Source organism: Hyalella azteca, unplaced genomic scaffold (assembly GCF_000764305.2).
Source record: "Hyalella azteca isolate HAZT.00-mixed unplaced genomic scaffold, Hazt_2.0.2 contig3540, whole genome shotgun sequence".
NCBI lineage: Eukaryota > Metazoa > Arthropoda > Malacostraca > Amphipoda > Hyalellidae > Hyalella > Hyalella azteca.
The window spans coordinates 27,977-41,397 of NW_025933788.1; the positions used below are offsets into that span (position 1 = coordinate 27,977).

Below are 13,421 nucleotides of genomic sequence, written 5' to 3' on the forward strand. Positions count from 1 at the left end.
TAATAATAATAATAATAATAATAATAATAATAATAATAATAATAATATGGCGACGCAGCGGTAGATGCCCGAGTCCCCGTAGCCGCAGCCCCGCAGCAGCAGCGTCGTCCCAGCCCCGTCCTTACGCACCTTGTACCGCTCGTCCTGAGTTGTTATTGTTAATTAATTTATATATAAATTAGGGTTAATAAACCCCATTACCCCAATAATAATAATAATAATAATAATAATATTAGTAGCCACAGCCACGCAGCAGCAGCGTCGTGGCCGTGCCGTCCTTACGCACCTTGTACCGCTCGTCCTGGGTAGTTTTTGTTAATTTATTTATATAACTAGTCAAGGTTAATTTAAGTAACGAATTAAGGTCAATAAACCCCATTACCCCGATAATAATAATAATAATAATACCTGCAGCTTCTATCGCTCGTCCTGAGTTGTTTTAATTAGTTAATTTAAATAACGAATTTTTTTTTTTTTAATTATTCGAATATTTCATTCTAATTAAATAATAATAACAGTCGCAGCTTGTCGCGATCGTCCTGAGTTACTTTGATTAGTTAATTTAAATAAGAAATTAAGGTTAATTATTCAAATATTTTATTCAATTTAAATTATAATAATAGCCACAGCACGTTGCGGTCGTCCTGAGTTATTTCAATTGATTTAAATAACAAATTAAGGTTAATTATTCATATATTTTAGTCAATTTAAATAATTATAACTGCAGCTTGTAGCGCTCGTCCTGAATTTTCTTAATTAGTACAAATGAATCGAGGTTAACTATTTAAATATTTTATTCTATTTAAAGAGATTCAATATATCAGAAGAGTCGCTGTGGCAACTTTTAGCGCTCTTTCTAGTTAAATATTAAATCGAAGTAAATGCTTATTTTATTATAACTAATTTTAACGCTCATTCTAATTAATTATTAATAATCAGTTAAATACCTTAAATGGATTAGAATAATCCAAACTAAAAAAAATACTGCTATTATTATTCCAATTATTTAACTTCAAAAACTAGAACAATACATTGAAATTTGGTTAAAAATATGTTTTTAATAATTACTGAAGCTGAGACTACATTAATTTTTCATTATTTGTTATGAACTCATGGTTGAAATAAATGTTGACGTTTGCGACAAATAATGATTGGATGATTTTTTCAGATGAATGGATTTTGTATGAAGAATTTTATAATTTATGACTGTAAGGAACGATGATTGAATGATAATATGCAGTGATTGGGTTAATGATTGGCTTAAATAAATAATTAATTAGATGTGTATAAGAGACAGATTTAGAGGCAANCGGCGCTACGCACCTGTTGGGCGGCGCTACGCGCCTGTTGGGCGGCGCTACGCACCTGTTGGGCGGCGTTGAAGCCCTGGGCGAAAGACGGTGCCTCGAAGCACTTGCGGACGGTGACGATGCACGAAGTGGACGCCGTGGCGCCCCCTTCACCCTCCAGCACGCAGCGGTACTCTCCAGCGTCCGCCCCCCGACATGGGCGAATCTCCAAGAACGACTGCGGGGAGCGAGTGGGTTAAAATGGGTATGAATGGGTGTTAGGGGCGACTGAATTACCCCACACTCATGCTAGCCACAGTACACACTCAACCTGCACTACTTAGTATTCTTAGGATGTGTTCTATTCCAGCTCTTCCGCTACCTCTGTATCTCAGAACCTCAAACTTGGTTCCTTTGATTTGCAACTTGTTCACTTGGGTTCAGCCAAGTATTGCTGACAGGTCTTCTTGCCACCTGTCGTAATCTGTCTTGTCTGCAATTTCCAGCAGCACCCTGGTATCGTCGGCCAATGACAATGTCGAGGCGTGGCTCACTTCCATATCTACGAAGAGGTCAGGGCCGAATACCGTTTCTGTGATACTCTACTCTTCACCTCTGCCTCGTTTGAACTCGAGCCTCTAATAACGACAGCTTGTAGTCTAACAGTTAAGAAGTTGTGGCTCCGTGCTATTAACTCTCATTCAACCACAGTATATAACCTTAGTTTTAAGATGAGCACCCCATGCATGTTCAATTTTTTACAAAGGCTTCTGTGAAATCTTAATACACCACGTTCACCTCGGCCCTTCCTCCAGCAAGGCTAGGATTTGGTGGTGATTATCCAGTAACTGAGAAAAGCAGGAGCGATTTCGACTAAAACCGAGTTGTCTTCGGTTAAAAAGGTCAGCTTCATCCATGTACTGCACCAACCTTCTGGCAACAACGTTCTCAAATACTTTGATTACGCGTGATGTTAATGTAACCGGCCTGTAATTTTGGGGTTTGTCTCTCGCACCTCCTTTGTAGATTGGGGTAATTAGCCCTAATTTTAGGTCACTAGGAACGTTTCCTTCCGTCAATGATGTTTTCCAGAGCAAAGTCAAAGGGACCTTCAGTGCACCGACACATTTTTAAGTTACACTGCAGGGACCCCATCTGGACCGGGAGCCGAATAAGTCGATAATTCTTATATGCTTCTCACTAGATCCGGAGCTTCAAACTCAATGTTCATCATGCAGCGTCCGACCTCCTGATAAGTCTTGAATGACTCCAATTTTGTTCTCCTGTCTTGAGTATCGGGGTTTGCTGAATACTTTCTCAAACTGTGCTCCTAACAGTTCGCACTTGTCCAACTCACTCTCCACTCACACATCACTCAACTCCACGCACATCTACTCACTCAACACTCAACTCAGCTCACGCCTCACTCGCCCCCCACTCGCCCTCACTCACCCTGTCCCCGTCGTAGGTGAAGAAGACCCTGTCGTCCAGCTTGACGGGCTTGCCGTCCTTGTACCACGTCATGTTGGGGACCGGTCCGCCTCTGACGGCCACGGGCAGACGAAGGGTCTTGCCCTCGTCAGCCGTGACGTCCTTCAGGGGCGACGTGAACGTCGGCGTTCCGTCGGGCTGCCCGTCCGTCCGTACGTGATCTGCGGACCACAAATTTTTGGATTCGTGAATTTTTTACGTCGGAGTTCGAAGAATTTTTTTTTCGTCGCTTACGGAAACTTTATTTTTTAATACAATATTTTATCAAATAAAATCATTATTAGTGACAAATATTTACTAATTTTATTTAATACTTGATATTTGAAGCGTTAACATTTATTATATTATTTAATATATTTATTTCAAGGAGCAGAAATTGGAACCCGTTAACGTACCGAGTACGGCCAACGGGGCGCTGGACGTCATTTCGCCGTCCGCGTTGCGGGCGACGCACGTGTAACGTCCCGCGTCGGCGTCCGTGGCGACGTCCAGCTGCAGAAGGACCGTCCCGTCGTCCAGGACGATCTGCTGGATGTGTTGCCCGTCAACGGTCAACGGCTGCCCGTCCTTCAGCCTGACGGACATTGAGACAGATAAGGACGGGTTTCGGGGCAAGGGGATAGCGTGGGGGTTGGAAGGAGGAGGAGGTTGGGAAGGACAGGGTCGGAAGGATGGGTTTAGGAAGAGGAGGGTTTGGAAATAGGGGTTCAGAGTTCTAAAGGAGGGGGTCGGAAGGAGGAGGTCAAAGAAAAGAGCAGTGAGATTGATGAAATAACTAAATTTGCCAAAATTTCTCAAATTTAAAAATAATAAATCGTTTAGTTGTTGGAGGATGACAAAGCCCCTTGTGTGAGTGATCAACAGAGCTGGGCCGCTGGGGACACAGCCTGATCTTAAGGTAAAAGAAAACGACGAATGTCGGTGCTTCTTAAGTTTAAAACTTGATTGCAGAGGAGAAATGAATCTTACAGGCGGCGATGGCTCAAAATAAAGAAATTTTATAACTGATAACTATACTACTGCCTCCCCGCCTACTAAAAAAAGGATAGACGAAATGGCGCTTCTACTGGCGGGATACCAACACCCTTACTGGCGGAATACATCACAATTAAGGACTCACCAGGACACTTGGGGGGCAGGATACCCCCCACACTTGACCCCCATCCTGCAGGACTCACCAGGACACTTGGGGGGCAGGATACCCCCAGATGCCTGGGGAGTCATTAGGTGGGTCATGTGGGTCATTAGGTGGGTCATTAGGTGGGTCATTAGGGTCATTAGGTGGGTCATTAGGTGGGTCATGTGGGTCATTAGGTGGGTCATTAGTTGGGTCATAAGGGTCTTGGGGGCGAGGTTAGTGATGTCGACCGCCGTGCCCCTGATGCCTGGGGGGTCATTAGGTGGGTCATTAGGTGGGTCATTAGTGGGTCATTAGGTGGGTCATTAGGTGGGTCATTAGGTGGGTCAGGAGGTGGGTCATTAGGTGGGTCATTAGGTGGGACATTAGGTGGGTCATTAGGTGGGTCATTAGGGTCATAAAATGGGTCATTAGGGTCATTAGGTAGGTCATTAGGTGGGTCATTAGGTGGGTCATTAGGTGGGTCATTAGGTGGGTCATTAGGTGGGTCATTAGGTGGGTCATTAGGTGGGTCATTAGGTGGGTCATTATTCAGTCTGATCACTGAAGGAATTTGGGGGTTGAATAATATAAAATATATATAATATAATAAATAATGTAAACGACAAAAAATTATATACAAGATTCAATAAGACACCCATCAAGCATCAAATGTTGAAATAACGTAGATATGTAAACGTTGTTTAATATACCAAATAACGTTGATATTTGAACGTTGTTTAATGTATCAAATAACGTTGATATATGAACGTTGTTTAATGCATCAAATAACGTTGATATTTGAAAGTTGTTTAATGTATCAAATAACGTTGATATTTGAACGTTGTTTAATGTATCAAATAACGTTGATATTTGAACGTTGTTTAATGTATCAAATAACGTTGATATGTAAACGTTGTTTAATATACCAAATAACGTTGATATTTGAACGTTGTTTAATGTATCAAATAACGTTGATATATGAACGTTGTTTAATGCATCAAATAACGTTGATATTTGAAAGTTGTTTAATGTATCAAATAACGTTGATATTTGAACGTTGTTTAATGTATCAAATAACGTTGATATTTGAACGTTGTTTAATATACCAAATAACGTTGATATTTGAACGTTGTTTAATATATCAAATAATGTTCAAATTTGAACGTTGTTTAATATATCAAATAACGACTAATAATTTAACGCGTCAATCTACAAGCAATTTAACGGGCTACTGCCCAGAACGGGCCATCTAATGGGCCATTTAACGGGCCACTCACCAAAACAGGGCATCTAACGGGCCACTAACCCGGCCATTTAATGGGCCACTCTCTTGAACGGGCCATCTAACGGGCCACTAACCCGGCTACTTAACGGGCCATTCTCCAGAACGGGCCATCTAACGGGCCACTCACCCGTCCATTTAACGGGTCACTCACCGGGCCATCTAACGGGCCACTCACCCGGCCATTTAACGGGTCACTCACCGGGCCATTTAACGGGCCACTCCATTGAACGGGGCATCTAACGGGCCATTTAACGGGCCACTGCCCAGAACGGGCCACTCACCGGGCCATTTAACGGGCCACTCATCGGGCCATTTAACGGGCCACTCACCAGAACGGGCCATTTAACGGGCCACTCACCGGGTCATTTAACGGGTCACTCACCAGAACGGGCCGTGAACCAGTCGCCCTCGGGACTCTCGCACATTTCCACTTGGTACGTAACGGGCGGCTGAGGTCCCTGAGCGATGTACGGGTTCCACGAGACCGTCACCCGTCGGTCCGACAAGGCGCTGATGAAGGGACGGTCTGGTAACGGGACCGGTATTCCGGTCCGCTTCATCTTATCCCAGCCCTGATACTCGTCGCCAACGGGCCGACGGGCCTTCTTCGATATACCTGGTGAAAACGGGCCGACTTTATGCTGGGGAAACGGGCCAGTGAACGGGCCAAGTCCGGCCAACGGGCCACAAGACCAAAGAATACGTTTATAATACGTTTATACAAGCACTTTCACAAGACTTATGAATGCGTTTATAAAACTTACAAGCACCTTCATAAGACCTAAGAATACTTTAATAATGCTGTAGGCACTTTCGTAAGACCTAATAATATTATATTATATGTATTTATATCACTCACTGTAATTATAAATTATAATATAATCAGAAGCAAATTAGAAATGTAATAAATCCCTTAATATAAATCTAAGTAATAAACTTAGTCTATAGAGTAATATACGTAGAGTAAATAAGAAAGTAGCAGCAAGTATTAGAAAGTACTAGAAAGCATCAGAAAGTATTAGAAATTAATATAAAGCATTATAAAGTATATCTCACATTCACAGACGAGCTTGCCCATGGAGGCGGCCTGGCCGTAGTCGTTCCAGACCTTCAGAGTGTAGGACCCCGCGTCCTCCTCCCGCACGTGCCGGATGGTTAGGCGCAGGATACCGTCTACGTCACGCTCAGACACCACGCGGTTGCTGCAACGTAATGGGCAATGGTAATGGGGTAATGGGGTAATAGGGGGAAAATATCATATTGGTACGCCATGAGGCTTGTTGGGGAATGGGATAATGGGTTAAGAGTGTAGGACCCCGCGTCCTCCTCCCGCACGTGACGGATGGTCAGACGCAGGATACCGTCTACGTCACGCTCAGACACCACGCGGTTACTGCCGGGTAATGGGCAATGGTAATGGGGTAATGGGGTAATGGTAATGAGGTAATGTGGTAATGGTAATTGAGTAATGGTAATTGGGTAATGGTAATGGGGTAATGGGGGGAAAATGCCATATTGGTACGCCATGAGGCTTGTTAGGTAATGGTAATGGGATAATGGGGTAATGGGGAAATAGGGTAAGGGGGGTAATGGTAATGGTAATGGGGTAATGGGGGAGATACCATATTGGTACGCTATGAGGCTTGTTAGGTAATGGGGTAATGGGTTAATGGGGTAGTGGGGTAATGGGGGTAATGAGGTAATGGGGTGATAGTAATGGGGTAAAGGGGGTAATGGAACATCCCTATCAAAAAGCTAAAAATTTTGATAGGCATGTAATTCATGTAAATCAATCACCCTAGAGCTGCATGATGGCGGGCGTTCCATGTTCATGTTCAATCAATGCTCCTACGAATCTATGCGAACTCTCGCTTATCACTCGCTCAATTAAACATTAACAAGTAATGATGGACCAATTAACGGGCCAACGGGCCACGGGCTCACCTCTCGACGACGGGCTGGACGTTCTTGAGCCACTGGAAGTCTGGCAGAGGACGGCCCGCTACGACGGCCCACAAGTAATAACGGACGGCCCGTTATTACTTGTTATTGCAAGTAATAACGGACCGATTAACGGGCTAACGGGCTACGGGCTCACCTTTCAACGACGGGCTGCCCGTTCTTGAGCCACTGGAAGTCGGGCAGAGGACGGCCCGCCACGACGGCCTTGANGGTTAATAAGCGCCTCAACATCCGCGTCTTCTTATACTTTCCTGTATGAGCCTAAAGGATCTTACTAGAAATTCTTCACACAAAGAGTGAACATATATTAGGGAGGGAATAATAAGTAGGAAAGAGTAAGTTTAGGGTTATAAATTAAAGTTAAACCATAAATTATGGGTAAACCATAAATTAGAGTTAAACATAATATAGGGTTAAACCATGTATTAAAGTTAAAGCATAAATTAAAGTTAAACCATAAATTATGGATGAACCATGAATTATAGTTAAACCATAAATTAGAGTTAAACCATAAATTATATTTAAACCATAAATTATATTTAAACCATAAATTAAAGTTAAACCATATATTAGGGTTAAACCATAAATTATATTTAAACCATAAATTAAAGTTAAACCATATATTAGGGTTAAACCATAAATTAGAGTTAAACCATAAATTACGGTTAAACTATATATTAGGATTAAATCATAAATTAGGGTTAAACCATAACTTATAGTTAAACCATAAATTATAGCATCATAAATTGGAGTTTAACCATAACATATAGTTAAACCATAAATTATATTTAAACCACAAACTATAGCACCATAAAGTAGGGTTAGGCCATAAATTAGAGTTAAACCATAAATTCATGTTCAGAGTTTAACACCACAATAACTAAGTATGAAAATAAGTCCCAGGAATAAACATATTCACACTAACATTTGGTCGGCGACCTCGACCGCGCCCTCGTGCTGGGCGGCACCTGATGCAGAGTCGCGCCCGCATCTAAATTTTGTTATGGTAGCTAACCAACCATCTAATTTACGTCTTACCTTTTGTTATGGTAGCTAACCAACCATCTAATTTACTTTTTTTGAAAGTATAGGCCCTGGACACTAACATTTGGTCGGCGACCTCTACAGCGCCCTCGTGCTGGGCGGCGCCCTCTGAGTTGCTGGCGACGCAGCGGTAGATGCCCGAGTCCCCGTAGCCACAGCCCCGCAGCAGCAGCGTCGTGGCGGCGCCGTCCTTGCGCACCTTGAACCGCTCGTCCTGAGTTGTTTTTGTTGATTTATATAAGAAATTAAGGTTAATTATTCAAATATTTTATTCTATTTATATAATAAATGTTGTAAAGGCGCAGGTTGTTGCTGTCATCTTGAGTAATTTTAATTACGTAATTTAAATAACAATTCAAGGTTTATTGTTCAGATATTTTATTCTATTTAAAGGGATTAAATAAATCAAAATAATCGCTGCCGCAGCTTGTAGCGCTCGCTCTAATTAAATACTTTATCAAAATAGATGTTTATTTTATTATAACTAGTTTTAGCGCTCATTCTAATTCATATTAATCAGTTAAATGCATTAAAAAGATTAGAATCATCCAAACTAATAAAATTTATAGCTATTTTTATTCCAATTATTTAAATCCAATGATTAGTACAAGGCATTAGAATTTGGTTAAAAATATATTTTTTTTAATTACCAAAGCTGAGAGTACATTAATTTTTAAGTATTTATTATAGATTCATGGTTGAAATAAATGTTGACGTTTGCGATAATTAATAATTGGATGATTATTTTTGATGATTGAATGTTGTATGAAGAATTTATTTATTTATTACTGTAAGGAACGATGATTGAATGATATTATGCAGTGATTGGTTTAGGTAATTAATTAATTATTAAATGAATAATTAGTATTAATTAATATAAATTAATTAATTAATTAATATTATTAATTATTATTAATTATTATTATTAATGAATTGATAATTTATCCAGTAATTATTTCAGATGATTGGCAAGCCACTCACGGAGAAATCGATTGGCTTGCCGTCCTTGAACCAGCTGAGCTCGGGACGCGGGACGCCATCTGCCCGCACCGTCAACCGAATGTCCAATCCCGGCAGCTGATTGACAGACGACACGACGGTTACCAGCCAATCACAGCCATAACTTCATTTAAAATAACTTTAACTTTAAAATAACAGCGATAATTTCATTTAAAATAACTTTAACTTTAAAATAACAGCGATAACTTCATTTAAAATAACTTTAACTTTAAAATAACAGCGATAATTTCATTTAAAATAACTTTAACTTTAAAATAACAGCGATAACATCATTCCAACTCATTCGTATTAAGCCTGATTCAAGCTATACGTCGCAAAAATTTTACAACTCGTTGGGGTTTCAGGCCCGCAACTCACTGCTCTAATCTTGAGATTCACTTTTTCCTGTAGCAGCAATGCGCACCTGTTGGACGGAGCTACGCACCTGTTGGGCGGCGCTAAGCACCTGTTGGGCGGCGCTACGCACCTGTTGGGCGGCGCTACGCACCTGTTGGGCGGCGCTACGCACCTGTTGGGCGGCGCTACGCGCCTGTTGGGCGGCGCTACGCACCTGTTGGGCGGCGTTGAAGCCCTGGGCGAAAGACGGTGCCTCGAAGCACTTGCGGACGGTGACGATGCACGAAGTGGACGCCGTGGCGCCCCCTTCACCCTCCAGCACGCAGCGGTACTCTCCAGCGTCCGCCCCCCGACATGGGCGAATCTCCAAGAACGACTGCGGGGAGCGAGTGGGTTAAAATGGGTATGGATGGGTGTTAGGTGTGACTGCTTTACCCCACACTCATGCTAGCCACAACACACTCACCCTACACTACTAAATATTCTTGGTATGTGTTTCGGACATAGCAGCCCAGTAGTCCAGCTACTCTATCCCGCTGGTCCTGGAATTGAAGGTTCGCATGACCACTTCCAAATGTCGTCTGGAGCCCACCTTGACCGGGGTCAAAAGCTAGCAGCAGTACTTAAGAAGTGAGGCCACAAGGGCTCTGAAGTGTGTGATCGTCGGTTCACTTTCTTGTTCTAAAAGTCCCTCAGATCCACCCCACCTGTCGCCTACCTCTTACGATTTTTACCGCTATGTGATCACCAAACTTGACCTGAGTGTTCATCAACACTCCTAGATCGCGAACGAGTTGCTCCTCTTCAATTTCCATGCCGTCACGTCAGGTACTAAGTAGCGGTGCTACACTCCTTCTTTCCAACTCCCTCTTTATCTCAGAACCTCAAACTTGGCTTCGTTGATTTACAACTTGTTCACTTGTGTACAGTCAAGTATTGCAGAGAGGTCTTCTTGTAACCTCTCGCAGTCTGTCCTGTCTGCACTTGCCTTCAGCACGCTGGTGTCGCCGACAAATGACAATGTCGAAGCGTGGCTCACTTCCATATCTATGTTGAGGTCAGGGCCGAGTACAGTTACCTATGGTACGCCACTCTTCACCTTTGCCTCGTTTGAACTCAAGCCTCCAATAGCGACAGCTTGTGGTCTAACAGTTAAGATGTTGTGGCTCCGTGCTATTAACTCTCATTCAACCACAGTATATAAAGTGAAGCTGATCTTGGGTGTTGGGTACCCGAACGCGTACCACTTCAGGCTCCCACTGAAGTTACGTTGCCCGTACTGGGTGTCCGAGGGGAGGCGCAGGAACCTGGGGGAGTGGGGGGAGTGTGTTATTGGGATGTCTTTCCCAGAATATGGTTAATATTCCCCAAACTTCATCATTAGTTTAAATAGATTCACCCAGAATGGCCTTCGTTCACCCAAGTACTGGGTGTCCGAGGGGAGGCCAAGGAACCTGGGGGAGTTGGGGAGCTTGCTACGGGATGTCTTCCCCAGGATATGGTTAATATTCCCCAAACTTAGCATTATTTATAAATAAGTTCCCCCAGAAATGGCTTTCGTTCACCCAGGTATTGAGTGTCCAAGAGGAGGCGAAGAAACCTGGGAGAGCGAAGTAGTTCCCCCACTCCCCAATCCCCACCTTGGGGGAGCGAAGTAGTTCCCCCGGGCGTCCCTATCAATGGTGAAGCCGCTGGGGACGAGGGGACCGTCCCCACGCTCCTCCCCAGCGGGGAGGGACGGCAGCTGCGACACGGGCAGGATCTCCAGCTTGCTCCTGGGGAGGAATGGGGAAGGTGTAAGGGCTGTCTCTTATACACATCTAGATGTGTATAAGAGACAGACGCAGTTCTGTGAGAAGCGGCCAGCAGCAGCCACACTTGTTCACTGCACTGCCATCTTAGTCCAAGACGGTACTGAGAGAATATTGGGGAGATGTGTATAAGAGACAGGTCTCGAGATGCTGTTCCATCTCTGGCACAATCATGCTGAACTTGAATTTCGAGACCACGGCCACGGCCTCGTACGTCTCGATCTCTTTGACCGTGCGGCCCAGCACCGCGGGGGACTGTTCACTCACCACGTACGGCACTTGCATGTGAATGCAACCCTGCACCTGCGGGTACAACTTGGGATTAAGTTTCAGTAAATGCAGGAATATGTAAATGCATTTTTTTAATATTTACGTTGCATTGAATGTGGAGTTTTGACTTTGAACTAGCACCATCATATTAATAGGCTCAAAACAAATCATAATTTTACAAATGAGATAGAAAATGTCAGTGAATTGTTGCATATAAAATATTGTTCACTACATTGTTGGAGATATAGGGATGATGAATGTTCTATCATCAGTGTGATATACAAATGATAAAATTGAATAAAAGAATGACAGGACCAGATTAAGACATAGTAAAATTACGAGTTTCTTAGTATTTGCGACGACTTCTGGGANCTGTCTCTTATACACATCTAGATGTGTATAAGAGACAGGTCATTAGGTGAGTCATTAGGTGGGTCATTAGGTGGGTCATTAGGTGGGTCGTTAGGTGGGTCATTAGATGGGTCATTAGGTGGGTCATTAGGGTCATTAGGTGGGTCATTAGGTGGGTCATTAGTGGGTCATTAGGTGGGTCATTAGGTGGGTCATTAGGTGGGTCATTATTCAGTCTGATCACTGAAGGAATTTGGGGGTTGAATAATATAAAATATATATAATATAATAAATAATGTAAACGACAAAAAATTATATACAAGATTCAATAAGACACCCATCAAGCATCAAATGTTGAAATAACGTAGATATGTAAACGTTGTTTAATATACCAAATAACGTTGATATTTGAACGTTGTTTAATGTATCAAATAACGTTGATATATGAACGTTGTTTAATGCATCAAATAACGTTGATATTTGAAAGTTGTTTAATGTATCAAATAACGTTGATATTTGAACGTTGTTTAATGTATCAAATAACGTTGATATTTGAACGTTGTTTAATATACCAAATAACGTTGATATTTGAACGTTGTTTAATATATCAAATAATGTTCAAATTTGAACGTTGTTTAATATATCAAATAACGACTAATAATTTAACGCGTCAATCTACAAGCAATTTAACGGGCTACTGCCCAGAACGGGCCATCTAATGGGCCATTTAACGGGCCACTCACCAAAACAGGGCATCTAACGGGCCACTAACCCGGCCATTTAATGGGCCACTCTCTTGAACGGGCCATCTAACGGGCCACTAACCCGGCTACTTAACGGGCCATTCTCCAGAACGGGCCATCTAACGGGCCACTCACCCGTCCATTTAACGGGTCACTCACCGGGCCATCTAACGGGCCACTCACCCGTCCATTTAACGGGTCACTCACCGGGCCATTTAACGGGCCACTCCATTGAACGGGGCATCTAACGGGCCATTTAACGGGCCACTGCCCAGAACGGGCCACTCACCGGGCCATTTAACGGGCCACTCATCGGGCCATTTAACGGGCCACTCACCAGAACGGGCCATTTAACGGGCCACTCACCGGGTCATTTAACGGGTCACTCACCAGAACGGGCCGTGAACCAGTCGCCCTCGGGACTCTCGCACATTTCCACTTGGTACGTAACGGGCGGCTGAGGTCCCTGAGCGATGTACGGGTTCCACGAGACCGTCACCCGTCGGTCCGACAAGGCGCTGATGAAGGGACGGTCTGGCAACGGGACCGGTATTCCGGTCCTCTTCATCTTGTCCCAGCCCTGATACTCGTCGCCAACGGGCCGACGGGCCTTCTTCGATATACCTGGTGAAAACGGGCCAACTTTATGCTAGAGAAACGGGCCAGTGAACGGGCCAAGTCTGGCTAACGGGCCAGAAG

The 13,421-nt window shown here is 43.3% G+C and overlaps 1 protein-coding gene and 1 long non-coding RNA gene across 2 annotated transcripts in view; both read right to left on the reverse strand.

Moving 5' to 3' along the window:
- Window positions 1-1,373: 1,373 nt before the first annotated feature.
- LOC108670373 (obscurin) overlaps window positions 1,374-13,421 on the reverse strand; it is a gene marked incomplete at both ends in the record, with an annotated part of 21,722 nt that continues 9,674 nt past the window's right edge. The window contains 3 exon segments of the mRNA XM_018157842.1: window positions 1,374-1,527; window positions 2,742-2,941; window positions 3,176-3,354. Coding sequence (XP_018013331.1) covers window positions 1,374-1,527; window positions 2,742-2,941; window positions 3,176-3,354 — 533 coding nt within the window.
- On the reverse strand, window positions 8,260-9,918 carry LOC108670370. The gene is made up of 3 exons (XR_001930721.1): window positions 9,762-9,918; window positions 9,173-9,268; window positions 8,260-8,405 (listed from the first exon to the last, which is right to left on the reverse strand). It is a non-coding gene; the product is annotated as an uncharacterized LOC108670370 (long non-coding RNA).